General features: G+C 43.6%; 1 protein-coding gene across 19 annotated transcripts in view; it reads right to left on the reverse strand.

Annotated features, from left to right (window-relative positions):
* Window positions 1-24,159, reverse strand: part of REPS1 (RALBP1 associated Eps domain containing 1) — a 1,100,512-nt gene that overhangs the window by 930,231 nt on the left and 146,122 nt on the right. For 18 of the 19 annotated variants that reach the window (XM_086927540.1, XM_086927556.1, XM_086927550.1 and 15 more), the window contains exon 2: window positions 7,649-7,772. In XM_086927540.1, the coding sequence (XP_086783666.1) occupies window positions 7,649-7,772 (124 nt within the window). Of the gene's footprint in view, window positions 1-7,648; window positions 7,773-19,889; window positions 20,018-24,159 lie in introns of those variants that run through there. The other variant, XM_086927558.1, reaches the window with a different exon arrangement.

Below are 24,159 nucleotides of genomic sequence, written 5' to 3' on the forward strand. Positions count from 1 at the left end.
CACTATTACCACCATCACCCCCACAATCATTACTTTCACCACTGAACCCAACAACACTACCACTTCCGTCACTATCGCCATGTAGGCTACTACTATAAAAGTTTGCATAAAAGATGTTACTGGTCCTCTTTTAAAGGCAAAGAGTGGCGGGGGCAGACCATCGGTTCCAGTGTTCAGGATAGTCCAATATTTCACTCCCTTGTTTTGTTCATACACTGCTTTTCAGATATTGTGATCGAGTTACCACAAAAGACCTTAAGTCACACTGGGGCATCCGCCTCTTCTTACTGTGGGATGCAGTGACATCTTCCTTGGTGGAAGGAGTCCCAGATGATGACAAGGGCGGCACCGTACGATATCTGATGGGAACTTTTATACCCGAGATGCATCTTTCACTGATGGGAAGATGCTAACTTTTAAAGTAGTTTGGCAGTTTGGTACACACAACGTAACATTTCTTTAAGACCCACGTTTACTTTTTGTTTTTCTAGTCAGTAATTGGGGTATGTAATCGTGTATTGTCTATAAACTCCCCAGGACCCTCCCTCTGTATGTCTCTGTATGTCTTTGTTGGCCACTACTATAACCTCTACTTCAATAAACACTGTTAACATCACTACTACCACCATCTCCACTACTATCATATCTACTACCAGCACACATGCATGTATTTGTAGGAGCATTGCATACTTGATAGTTTTGTGAATGTAAGACAATGGTTAATGTGGGCAGGAAAGTGAGGAACCTTGTATGCTTACTATAAAGTAATAAGCCAGACCTATTGGCTTTGCTAAGACTGGTTTTACATTTGAACTATTGTTCCATATCTTAGATAGGACTTTTGTCTTATCTCTTGTTAATCGTCTTTTAATTTTTTCTGTGCCTTTTGACAAATTTAAGGAAGCACTCTTTTCTACTATTTATATGTGTACTTATAATGCACCTAATCCAATCAAGCATTGCGATTTGCTGGCCTGGTATATGATGTACACGTTTGTAAGTGGACACCTTGCACCAATCCAGACAACTCTTATGGTGATCTAAGAGGTCTTAGACAACCTTAGAAAGCTCTCTAAGTGGTAGCTGTGGAGAGCAGCCTTCAGGAATAGTGCAGAAGGAGTGCAAAGCAGCTTGTTTTACAAGAATGCAATCTAATAGTATAGATTAAGTGAAAAAGAGCCACACAGGGTATTTATAAAAAAAGGTATTTATTATAATATACTATCTAACTCATAGAAATATCTCCTACCTGGAGATATACACAATTCACACAATACAATAGCAAAGAAACACAGTAAATAGCATGAAATACACAGTGGACCCCAGGGGGATCAAACCATATACTAAGAAAATGGTATAAGAACCACGACTCGGATCGAGAAAGGGTCGAGAGGACGTAGAAGTGCTTAGGGCCCAAGGGACCACCCAAAGTGAGTAGCTAGGGAGCCCACAGAGATGGTGTGCAGTGTGGGAACATGACTGCGTTCTCCGTACAACTCTACGTGTAAGCCGCAGCTGGATTTTTAAAGATTAAGGACCCTCCCCAGTGGACCCTGAAGAAACCCCGTGGACGACAGAAGGTTGTAGAGCCACTCCACCCGTTAATACCCTAGTACCCAATCAATCAATCAATCAATCAATCGTTTTTTTAATTGTTGAATTAATAAAAATCCTTACAATAAAGAAGGTAGAATAGGCCTAAAATCACAAAACATTGTCATTAAAACTTCAATAGCAGAGAAAATATAAAATTTAACTTTTCTTAGGGTCCCCCCCAATAGCGACAATAATGACTTATAATGAACAGGACACACGGGGATGGTTGATTGGGCCACAGTCAAGACTATGAATGGTCACTAACAGACCTGTAGCTGCTTTCTAGCCTTGATCATGAATTTGAGGCCCCGACAAGTCAAAATTGGAGAAGAACCTCCCAGCCAGATTATGACAGCCTGTCACCATGTTCTTATGTTCAATTTATTCAGAATGTCCCATAGATACGGTCTTCTAAGTACCATAAGGACTGGGCACACACAAAACAAATGAGTTAGAGATTCATTTTGGTAACCGCAAAGTCTACATTTTTGGCATTCTTCTTGAGGTTTCCAGGAGGGTCTTAAATCCTTGGTTTCATGGAGACCCATACAGAAGTCAAGGATTTTTTTTAAATATTGACTAAAATGGGTTGCCAAATATACCTGGGGTTTTTGGACTGAGTAAGAAGAGATTACTGTCCAGGCGTGACGTCGGTGAGTCAATGTTTGTTTATCTTCTAATAGTGACTTCCTTTTGGCGATGGAATTAACCATTTTACAGAAGTGGGCTTGGTCGATTTTTCTGTTCCAAGCTTTTAGCAGTTCAAGCTCAGTAAGGCAGGTTCGCAAGTAATTAGCCCAGGGGTTACTCGAGGGCTGGTTGATGTCATAATTGATTTCTAGCCAGCAGAAATTATTTAACGAATCTGGATCAGCAGCACGAAGTTTATGGCAAAATTTGGCGAATCTTGACATGGACCAAAAGATTTGATTTTGTAGTCCAAATTCTAGACGCACCTGGGCTGCTACAGAGCATTTGGGTAACTTAAATAAGTCTTTATAAATTTTATTTTGTAGTTTATATAATAGAACGGCCTCCCCTCTAAGCCATGTAGCCAAACCGTACGATAGAGTTGGTAGGATCTGCGCAGCCATTACTTTTAGAAGGTGGGTGTGGTTTGGACCACCCAGTTTTTGTAAAAGTTGCCTGTAACCGTAAATTAACGTCCGAGACTTAGCTTTTAGCACCAGGGTGTGTTCTTTTTTGGAGTTGTCTTTGCCGAGGGTCACCCCCAGGTACCGATAAAATTGCTGTTCTTCTATTGCCAGGTTGTTAGATTTCCAGCTAAATTTAATACTCTTGCGCTCCATCAGTCGTACCACTTTTGTTTTTTCCCTATTCAATTCCAGATGTTCATGGAGCGTTTATCAGCCTTTGCAGCCCAATTGGAGTTCTGCTTAAGCGGACAATGTCGTCTGCGAACTGCATAATTGGCATTGGGGTGTTTCCAAGTTTGGGAGCGTGGCTTTCGATTTGACCAAGATTTTTTCATAAGGCAGCAAGGTATAAGTTAAATAAACATGGGGCCAGGACACAGCCCTGTTTTAATCCGTCCCTGGTTGCTATTTTGGACGTTAGACTTGAATCTTGGCCTTGTTTAACCCTTGCCCACGTATCAGAGTACAGGAGCATAACTGCGTTGAGTAGGTTTTTTGACAACCCCCACTCCTTAAGTTTTTCCCAGAGTCTCCCCCTGCTGACTCCATCGAATGCAGCTCTAATGTCGATAAAGCAGCTGTATAGCCGATGGTTCTTTATTTTGGCTTTTACCATCAAGAGGGCTAGGGCAGAAAGATTTGTTATAGTCCCCGTCCCTTTTCTAAAGCCTGTTTGGTAACTGGGGATTAAAATGTTATTATCCACCCAGTCTTAAATCTCCTCCAATATGCAAGAGGCGTAAAGCTTGGCTTCCACATCAATTAGAGAAATCAGCCGATAATTCCGTGGTAATCTCCTGTCCCCCTTTTTAAAGATCGGGTGGATGATGTTTCCTTTCCACGATGGGGGCAGCTGCTTACGGATAAAAACTTGGTTGAACAGGGCAGAGAGATGGTGTGCCCAAAATTCCTCGTTATATTTAAATACTGCATTGGGGAGACCATTAGCTCCCGGTGCGCTTTCAGGTTTAAGGTTGTTAATGAGCCTTTTGACTCTTTCGATGGAGAATAATGCCGGCTGTTTCATCGACTGATTGATACTGCCTATATCGGTGGAGATTGTTAGCATATCTGTGGCTCCTTTCAATTGACTCACTTTCGTTGCTATGATTATACGTTGATGTTTTTCAGGAGGAGGAGATTCCCTTTTTAAATAGAGGTTCTTTAAGTGGACTTCCCAACCTTGATTGCTGATGCCGGGGTCCTGTGACATTGCTTCGACGTTGTTTAATTTATTAATGATGCCCCAAAAATCCCTTGTATTTCGCTTTTTACTTGCAAGTACCAACTTTACCCAAGTCCCTTCCTTATGTTTGGCCTTTGCTTTCCACACCATTTTGCGATCATTTCTTCTCATACTCCTGACAAGAAGATGGTTTGATTTGGAGCCCTGGTTGTTATTCCTTGTCACCTTCCGTGGCTCCCAGGTGATTTTTCTCTTTTCGTGTATTGATTCGGTGTTAAACCAGGGTTCCCTCAGGACTTTTGGGCTGTGTTGTGGAGCAGGAGATGCCGAATGTTTAAGGGACAATGACTAACAATTTTTCCCAAATCAAAACATGGTCTTCGTTTTGCGCGTGCTCATCTTTTGAGAAAAAGTTACTCGCTGTTTCAAAGATGGCTTTCGTTCCACTGCCTCTCCATCGCAATCTTCGTAGATTGTACTTCTCTGACTGATGAGAGGACAGTTAGCTGTGCGGTCTCAGACACCCCTATATTGATATGTATAATTTGAGGAAATGGTCACTTTCTGTTTGTCTTGCTATCTCATAGCCCTCAACAGAATCTAGCAGGTTGTTACTAATTAATGTAAAATCAATGGTTGACGATACCTTGCCACTCATGTACGTGGGTACTGGTGATGATGTGCCAGTCCTTGTGGGTTTTAGTATTGTTAATCCCAACGTTGTAAGTTTTCTTGGGGTGAATGATTTATTCTCCAACCAAGATTTTAGCCTTGGGTTGCGAGTGCACGACTCATCACAAGTTAAGTTGAGGTTTAAGTCACCTGATAGGATCAACAAACTTTGAGAATTTGATTTCTGAAGCGTTTTTATAAGTTTAATAAGAGTGGCCATTTTCTCTTTTTTTTTTTGCACGATCGGGGTGTATGTAAACATTTATTATTAACAGTTGGTGCTGAGGTTTTGCAGTGATCTTTGTTACCCTAGTACACACGTTACCTACACCAGGTAAGCCAGGTGCATACGTGTAAAGTGGTGTCAGAAACCACTGTTGAACCCAATGGTGGACTTCAGGAAAGTGCCGCTGGGGAAGAAGGAGAAAGTGTCCGGTGAAATGCAAAGGTGGATTCTAGATGAGAGGTACCTGCAAGCAGAGGGAACTCAGCAGTGACCAGGAGACTTGGAAGACGAATGTCCTCCGATGTTGGGTGTTGCAGAATGGGGGACGATGACCCTGACCCTGCAGCTGTGAGGACCGGGCGACACAGAGGAGGGCCAGGAACCAGGCACGAGCTGTCCCATGAAGGATGTCGAGTGCTGAGGGGTCGAAGGAAAAAAGTTGTAACCAGCAAGGTCCAGGAGACTCCACACAAGCAGGGGATTCAGGGCAGACCCTGAGCAATCAGGGGAGCCCAAAAGAAATAAAGGTGACCCTGAAATGCACCCACAGGCGGGAGGCACTGGAGTTGCGAGAGGACCTCCAGTAGCTCACCAAAAGAAGCCGGCCACGATGCACAAGATTCTGAAGGCCCAAGATTCTGGTCACTGGAGGTGCTAGAGATTGGGGCTACTTGGAGCCCGAAGATCTTCTTGGAAAGAAGTCAACAAGCCTTTTTAACTGCAAGTAGACGCGGTGCACAAGGGTTCGATTATTGCAACTCCCACGAGGGATACTGGCCTGAAACTTGGAGCAGGGCAGTTCGGGAGCTGTGGAAAACCACCAACTATGTTGCAAAACCTATGGAGTACGGAGGAGCTCAGGATCTGCTGACTGGTTGATTTAGTTGCGGTGCCTGTGAATGCAGGGGAGTGACTCCTTCACTCCAAGGGAGATTCCTTCAAGTGTCTGTGATGCTTCACATGCCTTGGAAGGTTCCTGTATGATGCACAGGCACAGACAATGCAGCAGACTGGAAGGGAGACAAATTCAGGCCCAAACGAAGTCAAGAGTTCCCAGAGGGTAGAAGAAGAAGTGGTGTGTGTGATCTGAATCTTATCCCACAACTAATCTATGGACCTACACCCAGGTAAGCCCTTGAGTACCCTAGGGAAAGGGTTGGGAAGATTTAGGTGACCGTCCATGGGGAAGGTCTGGACAGGGGGGAGGTTACTCTCATTTCTTTTGTCCAGTTTTGTGCCAGAGAGGGGGCAAATGGCTCTGAGGACTGGTTTGAACTGGACCATGCACAAGGACACTAAACGTGCCCTTCATGCAGACGGAGTGGCGCTTGAAAGCACACCCACCCCAATCCAATACACTAAATACTGTCTGGGAGGTGGTCACACCTCTCTGTGACAGGATGCCTATTGTTCTGCCTTCCCATGCTCGAGCTTGGCTCAGCAGCAGGAGGAGGGCAGAATCGTGTCTCTGGTCGGCAGCAACCATTTTTAGCTGTCTGGGTCAAGAAGGCTGGTATTGGAAACACAGAGGCAAACTGAGGGCTCTTCCAGTGCTTGGAATCATACCTTCCAGACTGTTTACGGTGTGGGGGTATGATTCCAACATGGTAGATAAAAAATATAATACGTTTAGTTGCAGCCAGTTTCGAGATGGTCATCGCTTAATTATGCAGTGCCCCTCTACATAGTATATGGCTGCTTCACGGACAACCCAAGAGAATGGGCTCCGTAGGCTGCAGGGGTGTCCTGCTCATGCAGGGGCGGCCTCTCACTTAGAGCAAAGCACCCTGCCTTCAGGATTGCAAAGACCTGCTAGAGGGGCAACTTATAGGTTTTAAGTGCAGTGACCCTAGATATAGGAAACCTATATCTTTAATAAGTGGTGCAAACACCAACTTACACAGCCTGCAATGGCAGGCCTGTTCCATTAGTTTAATGGTCTCTCAGGGTGGCATATACATGCATCAGCCCATGGGAGACCTCTGGGGTACCTATGCCCTGGGTACCAAATACTAGAGACTTTAAGGGTACCCCAGTATCCAATATAGGCTAGTCAAATACAGCTTAGCACCAGACAAAAAGTGGGAGTAACCATAGAAGCAGATCCTACTTTCCTACAAGCATGTTTTCACAAGAGTATTAGACAATCTTCTTGAGCTCACAATCAAATTATTCTCCCATTCTTTAGGTGACACTGAATTAAAATCTCATAATTTGGGAAGATCAGAGTCCCCTTAATACCCTGTTGAGTAGCAGCTAATTTTCAAGGGATTTATAGACATACACAACCTTCCCTATTGTTTTTTTACGGCATAAAATTTACCTCAAAGGCTGGGACCTCGGTTCCATTATGGGATTCTTATTATAGCATGGGCTGTCAGTGCTTTTGAGTTTCAGTCTGAAGGCACCAACTGTTGTCAACTTTTCCTGAAATAAGCATGTTCATTGTAGATATTCAGCAGTCTCTCATCAGGAATGTAATATGTGTGGCCTTGTGGAACATCTAGCTTTGGCTGAACCACACAGGAAACTTGTTAGGTGCGACAAACACTCTGCTCCTTGCCCTCTTTAAAGACATCTGGATGAAAGGGCTCAGTGTTTGTCAAAGAAAATGGGTACAAATTAAATTAAGGAATCTGAAGCTAGAGCAGGTGGTGCAACCTCTTCTGTTGGAAGTTCACTTTCCCAAGCCTGCTCCATTTTTTGGAGGGATTCATCATAAATGTACGTAATAAAGGAGTGATACATTCCCACAGACTATGCTTCCATTGGATCAGTGGCATTTAAAAAAACAAAACTAATTATTGTTACCTGTATTTAAACTGTCCATTCTTAAAGGAAGACCAGACTGTGCCACTGATATCAATTTCAAGGCAATATAAAACTGACTTCTTCCAAAATATCCAAGTCTTGTTGCACCACAAAGTTCCATTATCTGGAAAATAAAAGGATTATTTTTAACAACCAAACAAGTGATGTGAGACAGGCAAATGAGTACACAGAGTTGACAGCATGCCACATACCAGTTTATAACCTTTTAAAGAATACATACTGGTCTCCACTCCAAAATCGTAACGTTATAAATCTTTACAAAATGACAACATCAATTAAGTTTTTCATGTTTCCACAGTATGAAGTAATAAATATTTTATTTAAATTCAAGTATTTTCGAAAGTCTATTGCAGAGCCAATGGTCTTAAGGAACCCCATTTCATAGAGCACTCTACAGGCCTTAAAGTCAAAAGTAAAAGATCTTAACAAATGCACAATTGCATGGATCTCAGTTTCTAACTATTGACACCAAGCTTGTGCCAAATTAATTCCACTGTGATTTGTGCTGATCCATCACCCTACTTCATTGTTTCTCATCTATTATTAACTCTGGAACTACAGTGAGGAAGTTCTCCGTTCTGGTGTTCATCATGAGCAGTCACTTTCTCTTGACAAGCTTCCCAATTACTGTTAATCCCCGTTAAGTCCTCAAGTCTACTCCCCACCCCCATCAACACCCTGCTTTCTCCCCACAATCGCTTAGCCCTTGGGTTATGTTTTTGGGGTCATAACTTTTTACCCCAAAAGGTAAACAAGCAAACGTTACGTGCTTCTCTCCCCGCTCCGCTCCCCGCCCCCCCCCCCCCCCCCCCCCTCCATGTTGGTGATTCTACAGATATCTAGGGTTTGTGGATTCTCTTGGAGGGAACCAAGAAAATAACCAAACATTGCAAAATTGAGTTTTTTTCTGCAAAATGTGCTGTGCAAAAAATTATGTTATATTCTGAGAAAGGCATCAACAAAAGGTTTGCTATGCTAAAATGACCCTTTTTCCAGCTTCATGAAGTGGTTTAAAAAAATGCTTTACCAGTTGTGCAATTATCTAATTTGTAGTCATTTTGAGTATTTTATGGCTTCTACCTACTTGCAGTTTTTAGTAGAAACAGGTGTGAAACCAATGGTAAATTTAGAAAACTATACATTTCTGAAAAATAGCAAGATGGGCCTCCCACCTGCGGCAAGAAAGGTCCAAAAAAGCAACAAGGTTTTTACAATGAAATTAATCCATTGTGGCAATGTAGGCTACTGCAGTATTTGGGGCTTATCTCAACTGGCACCCATTTAGACCTAACCAACCCCAGACACCCAAAGGAGGTACAATGTGATTTGACTTGAATGGACCCCACTACCAGCACCAGAAAGATTTTCTGTCTTCAGAGTATTGGTGAGACGTTCACAACATCAACAGTGATTAGGTAATGCTGAGAAATGAACGCTTCACAATACGCAATAAAGTGGTTAACCTCTTTATCCCTATTGGAATTCAGAACATTTGGCGTTTGTACCCCCAGTCCCTCCCTCCAGTCCACAATTTCACAATACAATGTTCAATTGCAGTGGTTGTCCGTTTAGAGTTTCTTCCACATTTTATGGCTAATGGCAGCAAAAGCTCTCCAACCTGTGGAATACTGGCTAGCTATCATTTCCTTTTTTTTTATTTAAACCAGCCTTGACAGAGTGTAGCTTTGGGCTCAGGCGATAGGGAGTATATGGGGAGGAGCAACGCCCTCCCCCATAATTTATCAGTCAGGTCATAGCTTGGCTGTGGCAGTCGGGCAGTCAGACTGTTGGTAGTTGTGACACCAATACTCTGTTGATGCCGACTTTGCCTGAGGTATGTGATATTTAGGCAGGGCCCATCCCCCGGGGAGGGTATCTGATGGGGTCCCTGCCTGTCTCCCATTCAACGTGTAGGCTCCCTGGAATGATGACCCACACACAAGCTTGGAGCGCACGTCAGTTCTTGGATGTAGCACTCGGGCATTTGTGACAGTACCCAAGTGGTAGTATACCCTGCAGCAGCATCGAATTTCTTCCATTTGAGTCTGTCCACGTTTATGGGAGGCATGGGAGAAAGAATCTGTATTTCATATCAGGGGCTCTCAATTCTAACACTTTCATCAGGAAAGTCGGAATTTCAAAGCAAAAATGCTGCTCTGCCTTCTTTCTCATGGCTTTGAACGGACTGTCACCCTTCTACTTTAGCTGTCGAACAGTGGGCTATAGGTCCATGTCTGTAGAGGTTCTAAATCTAAAGTGTGAAATGCAGCGCAAACAGGTATACTTTATTCGCAGTTACTTCACATACAAAATTATTAGTTCTTAAAGCGCTTCATGCTTTGTTAATCTCAAGATCTAATAAGGACGAATACTCAAATAACTCTGGTGCCATGGTCAGCCCATTTGCTGGAGTCGCAGTTGTGTGTGAGATCTGGACAGTACAGATCAACTGGTTTTATTTTCAGTGACGCAATACGTTATATAATGGAATACCTGTAATCTAGATCCTTGCTTTATTTTGCTTAATATATATTGGATAGGGTTATATGTTGCCTGAGTTATATCTATTCAAAGGTCAGCTGCCCGGCTGAGGTGTGCACAACTGTCAATACCTGGCTTTCCTTCCTGCACCCCCCACAGTACAGGGAATCACCCCCGAGAAAATCTATCTACAGGAGTAGAATGAGGGAGCTACATGGATTTAGGGCAGTCAAGGAAGTTCGGGCAGGCTTTCTATATAGTGACCTATTATACTTCATTGGTAAAAACATTTAAAATTCAGAAAGGACGTTTCAAAACTCCTATTCAAACAGTGGGCTAGTAATAGAACTACTTTAGATTCTAGCAGGGCTTATATTCTGTATATAACTCGGACTGTATTGGAATAAGAGGCTAGCAGAAATGTGTAGGGGCTCAAAAAGCAGGGGATGAAAATGTAATGATCACTATATTGTGTAACTAACTTGAGGCAATAAAGGTTGTAAAGTGAGTACACAAGAGTAAGTCCTTGTTTTTTAATAAAGGAACTAGAACTGGGTCAAGAATTCTGACTTGCCTGAATCGCGGCAAACAGTTGTTTTCTACTTCGCAATTAGCCTCTGAATTGTCATTCCAATATAATTAATAAGTATTGCAAAACGCGACTTACATGATAATTACTCTTATTATCTGTGACTCTTTGGCTTTATTAAATTACAGCTGTATTTAAACAATTTGATTTTAAAGAAGCATTGTAAATAGCAATTACTGTGTTGAAAACACCCCACTTGACACTTTCTAGTAGTATGATGGTGAAAGCCCCAAAGAGATGCACTGGGGTGGTGAGAAGGGCTCAGCTTTGCCTCTGCAGCCTCCTATTCCAATCCCATTCAGCGCTAGGGCTCTTTACTTCCGGACTTCAAACCTTCCCACCCTTTGGGGGTGATCCAACCCCATCCCAGAATTTGATACACCAAGGCTTACCGTTGCGTCCATCATTGAGCCACTGGTGCCCCCCACATAACAAAAGCGTTGGTCTGCGCTAATTTGTTTTCAGATAAATGTACATTGCCATATTCCCAGATTGTTAGATGCAACTGTTTGCAATGGGTGATTGAGCTATTTTACTGTTATGGGAATTTTTGACCCCACGTTACAAAGCATCTCTATAGCAAAAGCAGTTAGTCTGAGAATTCATATTTTTTCTCTGGTGCGGCCATGTTTATAGTTCAAGCTGTTTTATGTGCGTTTAAACTGTGACCGGAGCTTGCCCTGCCCCATATTTTCATTCTAAGTCAGGTATGTTTTCGACTTTGAAATAAAAGATTAAAGCAACTACTACAAGATGGAAACAGGTCAGAAGCATTTTAGATCTGTCTGGACTCATCTTAAGTGGTTTATAAGAAATAGAGGCAGTATAGCTATGTTAAAAAGAATACAGAACATTTTACACAAACTATTAACCAGCTTCTGGCTCTTTAAGAATTTCCCCAAGATTTGTAGAATTGTATGTTATTTTTCCTCTGAACCAACACTTCTTGCAAAGACTTTAGACAAGACTAAGATATTCCCTGAGTTTTCATAGTCACCTCTTTAGAGTCATGGCTATATGCACACTAGGGCAGTAGTGGAAAGGAGCACAACTGTGTGGGATCAATGTTTCTGTGAGTGACCACTTGAGTGCTTGCTTCAATCGTTCACTGAATAGGTACAGCACCCAACACCCCATTAGGAGTGTAAGCTTTTCTCGCGGAACCGATTAAGTTGAGCATTAACAGTGAAGATTCCCCTGAGGCTCAGAACAGAAACACCTTGTGCATTGGTTGTTCCAACTTACCATCTCCGCAGAACAAGTACACTGCATTAGCCTGTGTGCAAGATTCCCTCGCACATAACAGGTACAGCACACAATGAACAGTACAAGAGTTTCCTCCACACAGATTGCGCTTATCACCTAAGCAAGCTTCTCCATCAAGGAAAACTGATGCAGCATAAACCGCAGCAGTGAAAACGTTCCACCGTAATGGAACAGGTACAGCATGAGCAGCAGTAATGAAAGCTTCTCTCCCTCATGGAACAAGTAGACCACGGTAACAGCAGTGGAAGATCCTCTGCCTGACAGAACATTTCTAGCACTACATAAGTAGTTAGAGCTTCTTACATCCACAGAACAGGTAACACTCAGACGCGCTAGTGAAGCTTTCGCCATCACATGTACCGTACAGTCTATGACAGCAGTGCAAACAGTGGTGGTACATCCATTGGGGTGCTGGGGCGTTGCCCCACTAATGCCACAGCCCCATTCATCGTTTAAATAAATGACAAATAAATTCTTTGTTCTACTTATGATGCTAATTCCAATCAGGACTCCTAATTGGAATTAGCGTCAGAAGTAGATTGAGGGACGCTGAAGGGGGTAGAGCTGCGGTAGCAGTCCGGGTTTAAGTGACAGTGCACTAGACAGCAATAGTGCGCATGTTCGGTTTTGGGCTGGTCATTTTTACGACCAGCCCGAACATGCACACTAGCCTTCCCCTTAGGAGAGTGAGGGTTGTTTCATGCCGCAGCCCTCGGCCTCCTAGTGGGTGGGGAGTATCCCTGGTCAAGCCAATCCTGGCACGGCTAGAGAGGGGTTGCCAGCCACTCCAGTGAGGCAGAAGACGTTGAAGGCCCCAACGCAGGACCCCTGCTCAGCAGCAGAGGCGGCGTAGACCCGGGCGGTCAGGTACATTTTCTTTTTATACTTTATTTTTTAAACCCCAATCCACGCAAGAACCCCTCCCCCCCACAAATTGAGTGAGTGGGGACTTCTTCTGCACTTCTGTGTGTCTAAAGTGCACCTTACGAATGTGTTGTAGGTGCAAATACTGCGTGTTCTGAGCACTGATGTCCGAAGGGCAGTTATACTCGAGCAGGGGGCGGTTTCATCTCATCTAGGCAGTGTTTTCCCCACCTCTGCTGCCAGCACCAGCAGGCCACAATCCACTACCTTCACAACTATACTAAACCACTTGCTTTGCTTGATCTTCATCCTTTCCTGTCCCTCCCCATTCTCTGGTCCTATGGGGACATGCCACTTTACACTCGTCCTTCCTTCAGCGCTACAAGCTTTCTCCCAATCAAGCTCCCCTTGTACTTAGTGCCCACTGGGTCCCCCTACCATTACTTCAATGCCTTGCCTCGTTGGGCTCCAGCTTTACCCATACTTTTTCACAACCGTTCTAGGTGTGAAAACACAGACATACTCAACAGAACTCAGTGCACACATTTAGAACAGAGGCAGATGGGGTGGGGTGGGCAGAAAGTTCACTCAACTGTGAAAAAGTCAAAGTCCAGCTTTTTTTGAAGTCACGCTTTAGCCCCTCTGTGTGTTATTGAGCACTCATGTCCCATTTCATGACTCATGAGGATGCTTGTGCTTTCACAATGTTGATGATTGATACTGCTATCAGGTGTGAGGCCACCCTGGCTTTTTAGACCTTTGTAATCTCCTTTTATTACTACATTTTAAATTAAAACCAGTTACGCATTTGAAACGAGAACTACTAATATACAAAAATCAAATGTGCAATTCATACCTGTATTGATTGTTTTTTAATGCAGGGTGGGGTTGTCCATTTCATTGTTATGTCTGTGTCCATTCTGGGTGTTTTTCATAGGCAGTGGATAGCTCTACTGAGTAAGAGTTGGGGGGCTCAGGTGCTGGAATATGTGTAATCTTGAATGCCCAGTCCTGTGCCAAACATGAGCAGTTGATCCAGTCCTTGGTAATTTTTGTCTTCCTGTGCTTGCAGTATAGCTCATCCGTTATAAGCATGAGACTTTAAGGGCTGATGGGGTGGATTATGTATTGCACCTGGCAATCATTAGCCTTTTTGTAGGGTATTCTGTGAGTGTGACATATACCTCGTATTCCAAAGAAAAGTGGGTAATGTATCTGTATTATCAAACAAGCTTAAATGCGCTGCTGAGGCCCTTGCCCAGAGATTCACTTTTTTTAGACCTCGCAAGAATACATATTTTTATTTTCTTTACTGAGTGTGTGTGTGTTTTATTTAAAGAAACAGAGCGTCTCTTTTGTTGGTACAGAGATGGGCCATCTTGTGCTTGGTGGTCTGCGGGCTGTGCCCTCCGAACCCAACTAGGATGTCCCGACATAGGGTCGGCACCACTCCCTCCACTGTGGGTATAAAGTCGAACATCTCTGTAGTTGGGTGGCCTTGGCTTTTAGTATTATGTACTACGAGCTAGGAGCAATGTTAGTTCTGGTTAATTTGTTAAACTCAGCAATCTAAACAGTAAATACTAGATTATGTGGCAGCCTCTGAGTTTACACACAGCGAAAGAAAGTGAGGGAGAGCAAGTACACTTTATACACCAAACTGCTGGTTTGCTTGAAAATGCACCATTTGCTCACTGTTTTTTTTCTAAATTTTCATGGGGGGAGAAACCCCCCAAAGGTGGTTTAGTCTTGCTCGCTCGCCGCAGTGAAGTACGACAATTTTTTTCTGCCTCACCACTTTCAAATGTCACCAGCCGCCACTAAGTGCAAACAAATCTTACATAATTGATGCATATGCTTCAGTATGGTTGTATGAGCTAGTATGTGTATGGAGAAGTGAGTGGGTGTAAACAAATGAATATGACCGGGTGACTGGATGGGTGAATAAATGACTATTGGTACTGAAGTGAGTAAATGTAGGAGTGAGTACTAGGATTCTCTGGGGAGTTTGTGGAACGTTGGTTGAGAGGGGAGCTGAATAATTTGTGAATCTGTTAAGGTGAAGACTCAGTTTGTGAGGATGGATCCATTAATGGAGAATGTCTGCGGACAGATGGATGTTGTGCAAGTGTGGGCGATGGTCAGCTGGTGAGCTCGGGTGAATCAACACACACTTTGTGTATGTTTTATATGTTTGTTTATGGATGTATGTAGATGTGGATGGTGTGTGGGAGAGTGCGCAGATAGATGTACATGTGGATAGATGTGTGCAAATGACCGAGATGCTGCTGCACTTGGAGCGGTCTCCTTTGTGCACGTTCTGAGCTGCGATTGGGGAGCACGGGCCTTGCAGGACATGTACATCTACCAGCTGGGCAACAAAGCATTGTGGGGGGGTTACTTTAGGTGCACATAAGTGTTAAACGTCTATAACCAAGTATTGTGAAACATACAAACACAATGTCTCTGTTATGGCATTGTGACTCTGCCACTTCAGCCTGTAAGACCGAGACATTTACCAAAGAACAACACTGAGACACCTCAGAATGAGGTATAATGAAGTATCCCGTTCAGTTAAAGGTCTTAGAATATCAAATATTCAGATATCATTAAGTCACTGGAAGCGTTAGCTGCATGGAGCACAAGCCCTCACCCTCCCAAGGGTGGCATGCTTCATCCTCGGGCTGGAGCTGCAATTCCCGACGGGCCCCTCTAGGGGGGCACTTTGCCGGAGATGTTTTAGTCGCCAATCAGGTTGCAAGCTTACAACTCAAATGCGTCCAATGTTGGGAGGACGCTAAGAACCAACCAAGAAGATTGGTAAGGAGTGGTTAAAATTAACTATGAATCCCTGCTAGTCACTTTTATTCGTTGGAGGGTTCAATGTCAAGGTTAAAAACAGATCTAAGACTTTTTAGGAAAAAAATGTTCCTTATATTCTCTCTAAATGACATCTGGATAGTAGTTGGTGTAAAGATTATTTAGTAAATCGGTCAACATGTTTTATGCCTTATATGTCCAAAACAATTTTATTGAATTTTTTCAGGATCATACATCCACTACCTAATCTTCTCTTGTGGTAGGGTTCCTATGCTAGTCATAAGACAAGTGAATAATTATTATTGTCCCGAACACTTGCATCCCTTGCAAGACAATTATAGTCACACCAACTAAGCTAGTGAACCAAAAAATAGCAAAAAGATATATTGACAATAAGAAAACCGCCATGACAAACATAAAATAAATGGAAAAGCAGTTTCTACCATCATGCTAATTCCCGAATGCTCATAATCAAACTGGTAGTCGGCAATACAACCAACATATTGAAATACATGATCCATTCTCTTGTAGAGAAACCGTTGTGACGCTGTAAATAGTATAACTATTGGTAATCTCTCTCAGTCCTCGTAATTTTAAGTTAAATCCTGGGTATGTGTCATTTAGCTCTCTTGCTAGGTGACGTTGATTCTGTGCCATTAACATGTGCAAAATGTTTAACTGTGTTTTTTCTAATAGAGCACAACAAGGCTATGCAGAGCTAGATGCTGCTCAAAACCCCTGCAGTAAGACAGAGTACTTTTTCTGAACTGTCAGAGCTCAGACTTGGGCAAAGAGATGGACAGAGTTCAGATACTAGATAAATGATCAAGAGGTTCACAATGTAGATGTTACATCCCTCTTCAGTATCATAACGAGTCTTATCTGCGGACTAATGCCCAGATACCGTTTTGCAACTGTGATAACGGACTGTGCAATAACATACATCCATAAAGTTTTACTAATGCTACTTTATTTTGCCTGCTGTTCTGTCCTATCATGTAGGGCTCACTGACAGTTGGTGAAGATCTCCCATTGGCTGCTGTCATCGGAACTGTATGTTGCGTTTGGTCATTAAACTGCTTGTTTACCACTTCCAGTCTATGCACACTGTCTTCAAGCCACTCCATATGGTTTAAACTGTGTAGCATGCATTCAGACCTATTTTTATTTCTTGAAATTACAAAAGGAGGTTAAAAAAAATCTGTTAGAAGACTAAGTGAGTGAATGCAGGTTACATGGGATATGGGACACCTGGGTAAACCTCTGATCTGCCCCACTATACTTCTGACTGAAGAAAATCCATAATTTTGTCGGGCAGAGAGGTGAGCAACATAGCTGTTGCTGGGCCAAGCTCCATGTGGTGATCCCTAGTATTGCCTACCTGTATGGAACTCTGGGCAGGTAGCTACCATGATGTGTCATAAGCGAGAGAGACATTGATTGTAAGACAATAGATGTTGCTTAATTAAGCAATAGAGCAGCAGCAGCCGCACAACTGGAATTACAGGGAGTGTCTTCAAGCAACTGGGGAATGAAGAAGGTGGGGAGAAGGTGCAGCTGGTGTTCCAGGGTGGAGAGTGGTGGTGGGGTGACGTCCTTGGTGAGAGCAGGGTGACATATGTTCCCCAGGTGCTGGTCCCCAACTGCAACACATATTTGGCATGGGGACCCAGTAAGGCAAAAGGAGAAATGCCAGAAGGAGTAATGGCTTTGCGACCACCTGGATGGAGACTGGAGCTGAGATCAACGGGGAAGAGGCTCATGAGGAGATATGATCTGCAACAACAGGCTCTTTGGTAACCCCAACCATAATATGTAGGCACTCCACCACAGAGATACAATGGCAGGCAAACAAAAGTCAGTGTAGCATGACATTACAACACTTGTAAGAAAGATCCTGCAACTGAAAACGCAAGAAGGTTGGCAGCAGGTGACCTGGCCAGTGGCCAAAAGGAAATGCCAAGCATCCTGTTGTCCATCCTAAAAAGCTGAATATGGTTGAGAAATCAACCTTAGCAGTGATGGCAAAACAACTGGAGATGATGGAATTCAGTGTAACTAAAGCTGAAATAAAGGCGAAGTCACATGATTGCAAGGTGGCAAGACTAAGCAAAGGGACAGATGGAGCGACAGACAAATACAGCACTACTGAGATTTCAAAAGAAGAGGAAAATGCAATGATATTCTTAGATCGTACACTGGATGCACTTGAGAATCGCTGTAGTGCATCCAATTTTCGAGTTTTGGGACTCTTACTTTTTACCCCGGGATGGCTGATACAGAGGTGAAGCACTCCTTTTTCATTGACAATTTGCCCCAACCCCACCCTCCCACAGTAAGGCAGAACAGGTATGTTGAGGAAAACGAGTAAGCTCCCATCAAAAGTCAATGGGTGTAATACACCATCAGTTGGACATACAATCCTGCTGGTGGTTCTTGATCCTGGCCTTAGAGTCCCAGTTTGAATTAAAGCAGCTTTGTTAAAATGGTCCTTTCAGGCAGACTCAAGAAAACTCTTCCTGTTCCCAGATTATAGGTCACAGACCTAGTACAAGCAACAAGAGCTTCACGTGATTCACAGACAGCACTGGAAACTGGATGCCTGTGATTGAGTGTGCAATCCAGCTAAGCTTAAATTTTGACATGATGAAAAGTCCTTCATCTTGCCATGAGTGCAGGTGGTGCAAACCTTTTTGTCATGGCCTTAAAGGAAGATCTCATCCTGGGAATCCGAGGGCTTGTTACAGCTATAATGTTTAATCACCAACATGTACAACCGTATTCTAACGGTTTTTATCCTATGTGACTTGAAGTGTGGGAAGCTTTTCAGATTCATTTTCTTGGTTTGGTTGCGGGTTTTATCTCTGTTTTAAGTGTGGCTGACCTTCCTGTTTTCCCCAGTCGATTCCTTGTCTTTTCCTCCTGTGTTTCCTTCCCATACTTTGCAGGACTTTAACCAAACTTTGGAATGGTCAGTGAGAATAATGTGTAAATTCTCTGTGGGAATAAAAGATGAGGAATTGAAGGGAGCATGGTGCAAAAAAATGGAGGTTCTACTTATATGACTGATCCCATCGGAATTCACTGCACATCACCATTTCCTGGTCCCTTTTTGTGATTCAATAAAGATTATATGAACCAGTTAAGCCAGACTGAAATATCATTACACTAGCATGACTAAGTAAATGTGCGCCAATGTTACAGCGAGTCAGCTTGCTGTAAAGAAACATACACTTGGCGTATTCAGATGCTTTGCAGAGTTAATTTAAAAACACACACAGCTTGCATACTGTTGTTTCTTTCATTCTTTGTGCTAGACTTCCGTCCTACTATAACGCGATTAAATTAAATGTGAACCACTGAGCTCTGTTGCTCTTACAATGAATTGCCTTACTCTACGAAAGTCGCAGAGTTATTTTATTACAATTGCAAGCAACTGCGACCGTGATTTTCCAAGGATCACACAGTTTGGTCAAGCGGGTTAGCCGGCGTCATAACTTGCTTGTATTGGAGCCACAACTGACAGTTAGAAAGCTAACTATACATCCAATACCAGTACATAAGGTTTGGAGATAGTTATGTGTTTGTCCGTATATTAGACATTCTTCTTACACGCACATGTGAGTACGTACGTACACTTTTATTTCCTTAGGTGAAGAATTCTGAACTTGCAAACATAGTCAACATACAGTTTTCCCAGTTCGATAGGAAACGGCCTTTTAAAACAGGCGCGTAAGTATCATCTGCCTCAAATGCTACTCACTTGTATCGACCCCAGGAGGATGAAAGTGTGAGTCAGCACCGGATTACACATAGATTTCCAAGCAGTGTACATTACCCTGACTGATGTGCGATCAGATGGTCAGAAAATCTGAGGCTGTACTAACCGAGCACATCTGCGAGATGGTAACTATGGGGCCCCACCTCTGACCCACACACCCCGCACCCCTGTCAGATACCCCTCCCGAAGTCTAACAGAGCAGAGTGTCTGAGGTCGAAGAACTCCTGAACCCGCTTTGTGACCCTCCCCAGTCTTACGTGATATATTAAGCTCACGTCAACTTACTAAAAACACCTGCACTTTACACAAAGCAGGCCTGATGTAAGCCTTAACGAAACATACTGTCACCGGTCTGAGCCAGGTACACATGCACGAATAGTCAACAGAAGCTATTTTCTGTCTCCGAGGGTGGTAATTACCGGCTTGATTGGTGGCACCTTCGTGTGCTCCTGAAGGGCATCTTTGTGTTCCGGGGGGGGGGGGGGGGGGGGGGGGGTACGGCAAGCAAAGGTTCTCTCCCTCAGTCAACGGGGTTAAGGGAAAGTATCTATAAACACGCAACAACAACAAAACGAGAAATGGGGTAAACCGTTTCAAAAGTGTGCTGTTAAAGCACTACTGTATGAGAATCGAGCTGTGTACTAGTGCCCCTAAACCTTCAGGACTGAAGTCTGACTTCTGTGGGTACCATGATAAACTTAGGCTGGTCTTGAAACTGCAGTTCCCAATCAACTGGGCCAGTATTCACCCGCACTCTGTCCAGCAGCGTGAATAAAGCAGTCATCAACACACTGAAACAAGACTTCAGCGCTTCGCCGTGAAATGGATCCAAAAAAAATAAACTAAGCTCGTGAGTGGTGCCACGTGCACGCGCCACTGCGAGCATATGTCTTCAATTATGGCGGCCGTGTCTGGCCGCCATATTTAAAGACATATGGGCTTTGGTGCGCGTAACAGACACCAATAGGACATAGACGGAGCTACGCAACCGCATATGGCCTATTGCGTTTTCGGTTATAAAACAGCACGCATGCAAAGCCCCATCAAAATGGACCTTGAAATGTACAGGCACGAGCTGTGTGGAATTTCAAGGTCCATTTTTGAAACCCTAGTAAAAGGGCTTTTCGCTCACTTCGCTTGCGAGCCCTAAAAATGATCACGTAGAAAACTAGCCTCAAGTAACCAATCCTCCACAGACGCACAACAAAATGTCATCTACCAAAATTATTTTACAGTTTGAGGGTGCAAAAGATGACAGGCTGCTCAAGAAGAGCAAAATCACACAAAAGAATTGAGACGAACTACAAAAAATGTTTACAATCCTTGGGACTGACAAAAATTGAAATTGAAACAGTTGACTGCATCAGGCAGCACATATGTGGAACAAGTGTTACTTTGAAGCAGCTTACATTTTACACATGTAGAATAAGGGAATGCAGCCTTCACCCTTTAGAATAACATTTCTTATTTCGTGACAGAGTTAAAAGGCTATCAGGAAGGGCAGACAATACAATTAAAAGGAATGAAATACAGATACTAGACGTCCTGATCAATTTGAGCAAGGAATGGGCCTTATATGTTCTGAAATATCTACTCTTTAGCGAATGGAGGTAGTCAACTTTTTTGATTGCACAGACATTTTACATTTTTGAACACCAGACTGATTCTGATGAGGGGCCAGGAGCGATCCATTTCTGTTATACAGGCAACCAAGCGTAATTGGGTATTCATTTGCCTATGATGGAGGTCATTGCGTATCAGTTTCTATCATTAAAGTCTCCTAATAATGCAACTAATTATTATAACAAATTGAAATGTCTGTTATAACTTTAATACTGCCTAAAATTTCTTTACAATATACTGAACAAGCCTATGGCACATGATACACTGAGCCTGGCTAATGGAAGCCAAAAGATATCACTGATTCCTCAATGCCACCAGCCTGAGGTACCATGAGAAAAATACCTTAAATGCATTTTCTTTCCATAGTCAATAAATAGACAATGTTGCTGCCCTTGTCAGTGTATCGATAGAACATACATCTCCAAGCGCTTTTTCAACATTTTAGCTCCCATTTAGACACATATTTACAGATCTGAATAAAATACATCTCTGGTGCTTTAGGAGGTGCGGTACAGCTTCATCAGGAATTTGGCTTTTTTGTTGACAGCTATTCCATTCAAGTCTCTTGCCAACCGCATTGCACCCAGGGCCGGCTTCTCTGCTGAGGCGGAGGAGCGGCAACCCACTGCCCTCAGAGCAGGTAAAATAAAATGATAATAACCTCGTTATTATCATTTGATTTTTCTTCGCTATGGGTTGGGTTAGGGCGGGGCTGTGTCAGAGCCTGGGAGGAGTGGTTCATCCACACTTAGTGTGCATGACTGCTTGGCCGGTCGTCTTTGGCGGGCCAAACAGTCCTGCGCACTTTGCATGTTCCCCACCAGGGAGTAATACACAGCCTGACGGGGAACATGCACATGCACTGAACCCTGGCGCTCAGACCAATCACAGTGCTGCATTGCAGCGGGGTGATTGGCTTAGGGGAGCCTGTGCGCTTCTGGACCGAAGCGGAGAACAATGCTGACGTGAGAAGGGACCGAAGCTGCAGGAACGGCAGCAGGGAAAAGTTGTGGTTTTAAAAAAAATGTATTGTTTCCACCCCTTTCCCCTATGCCCACTACCCCGGTTCCCTGCCAGCTGCCACTGATTGCACCTTTTCTTACTGGAGCAAGTGGAGGTGCTGAATAGAGTTGCGTAGCGTGGAATTTCTGATTGTCTGTTATAAATAAAGCATCTTTACAAGTTTTAAAACTTCGGAACGCTCCTCTTCGAAACAATTAGTCCAAATGGGGCAGTGAGTTATGGTTTCAGGAGTGGAACGTCATACTTATTACACCCTGAAGGAAGTCTGGGCTATCAACAATGATCTTTAAGGGGAGGGGAAACATTATAAGTTGAGTATGCATGGCGATCATCCAGAGACTCAAGGATGTCCGGAATGTAATCATCAAGTAACCAAAACTCAGGGTAATTATAGATGAAGGAAAAAAGACTAGAAGAGTGTTCCTATTTTGGACAAACCACTTTTTTTTTTATTAGCTTACTCATTCACTAGAGGGGTGACCTTAGCAGGGCTGCTCACACCCATCCCTCTATGTTGGGCAACCGTAGTTTCATTCTAGATGAATCGATAGAGAACCTTCTTAGGGACTCTGGGGACTTGCTGGCCTAAATCAAGATTAGAAGTTTATATTGGATCGTTTTAAAGATGTCAGCTGGAATCATGAACAAAACATCTTAACATAAGACTCATGGCAAACACTTGGTTTGAAACCAGCTCATTTTGCCAAACCAAAATACTGCAAGTCTTTCCCACCTTAGCAAGATCATAACTGAAGAAAAATATTTTGGGGGCAAGACTCTTTACCAATACTATCTGGAGGAATCTCTCTTTACCAATACTATCTGGAGGAATCCTCATCCCACTCTGTCCATTGCTTTCTTGGCATAAAGCAAGAGAAGGTTCATTTGAGTGCTGCTACACAAATACGATTCAGTTGATTTAGTGGAAGCCAGACACTATTTCTTGCTTGCCTGCATTTTATAAAGCCTGGGTACTAGGGATATATGTAAGCACATTGCAACCCAAGTGAGGCACGCTTACAACTTTTTGGCACCTGGAGTTAGTGAGAATGTGGCCATAAAATGTGACGGCCTCAAGATGGTGTGAAGAAGTAGATAACCGTTATAAGCCACCCTCGCTAACGGAGCTGCAGAAGTAAGCGATGCCAGTTGAGAAGAGCTCAACTATCAAACAAGCATTGGAAAAACCAAAAGGTCTCACCTATACAAGAACTACTGGCTTGCAAATATGTTTTAGCCATGTTGTACACCAAGTGGCTGATGTTCAGCATGGCTAAAAGATGATGGAGTAGGGTGTCGTGAAGTGGCACCCAAGCAGAGAGGTGGGGACCGAGCAGAGGGGTGGGGACTGAGCAGAGTGTAGTACAGTGGGCGTTGCAGTGTTGTAGAGTGGAATGGAGAAGTGTGTTGTGGAGTAGAATAGAGTGTTGCAGTGTGGAGTAGAGTTGGGTAAAGTGTCCTCAAGTGAACTGTCATACAGGGGAGTCGAGAGTCAGAGTGAAGTGGCATAGAGTGGTGTAGCGTGGCATAAACTGGAGGGGTGAAGAGTGGCACAGAGAGGGCCAGAGTGGTGGACCGTGGCATTAACTGGAGGGGCACAGAGAGGAGCAGAGCAGTGTAGCGCGGCAAACTGGAGGGGCAAAGAGTGGCACAGAGGAGCAGAGTAGTGCAGTGTGTCGTAAACTGGGGAGGCACAGAGTGGGAAGGCACATAGTGGAGTAAAGTGGAGTGGATGGAGCAGTGTGTTCTAGAGTAGAATAGTGTCGGAGTAAAGTGGAGTGGCATAAAGTGGTTTAGAGTGACGTGGGGTAGAGTGGTGAAGAGTGTCTTAGAGTGGAGGGGCGTGATGTAGTATCCGACTTCCCCACGGCCTCCCAGAGACCTACCTAATGGAGTCCGCAGTATGACACCAGTGAGCAAGTGCCTGTGCCCAGTCCCCCACTTAAATGCGACTGATCTTTCGACCAGTCCAAGGACCTTTTCCTGCCTCGACGCTCTGACCTCATCTCCTTGCATCCTCTAGCGTCTCTAGGTGAGCTTTTC

Source organism: Lissotriton vulgaris, chromosome 6 (genome assembly GCF_964263255.1).
Source record: "Lissotriton vulgaris chromosome 6, aLisVul1.2, whole genome shotgun sequence".
NCBI classification, from domain to species: domain Eukaryota; kingdom Metazoa; phylum Chordata; class Amphibia; order Caudata; family Salamandridae; genus Lissotriton; species Lissotriton vulgaris.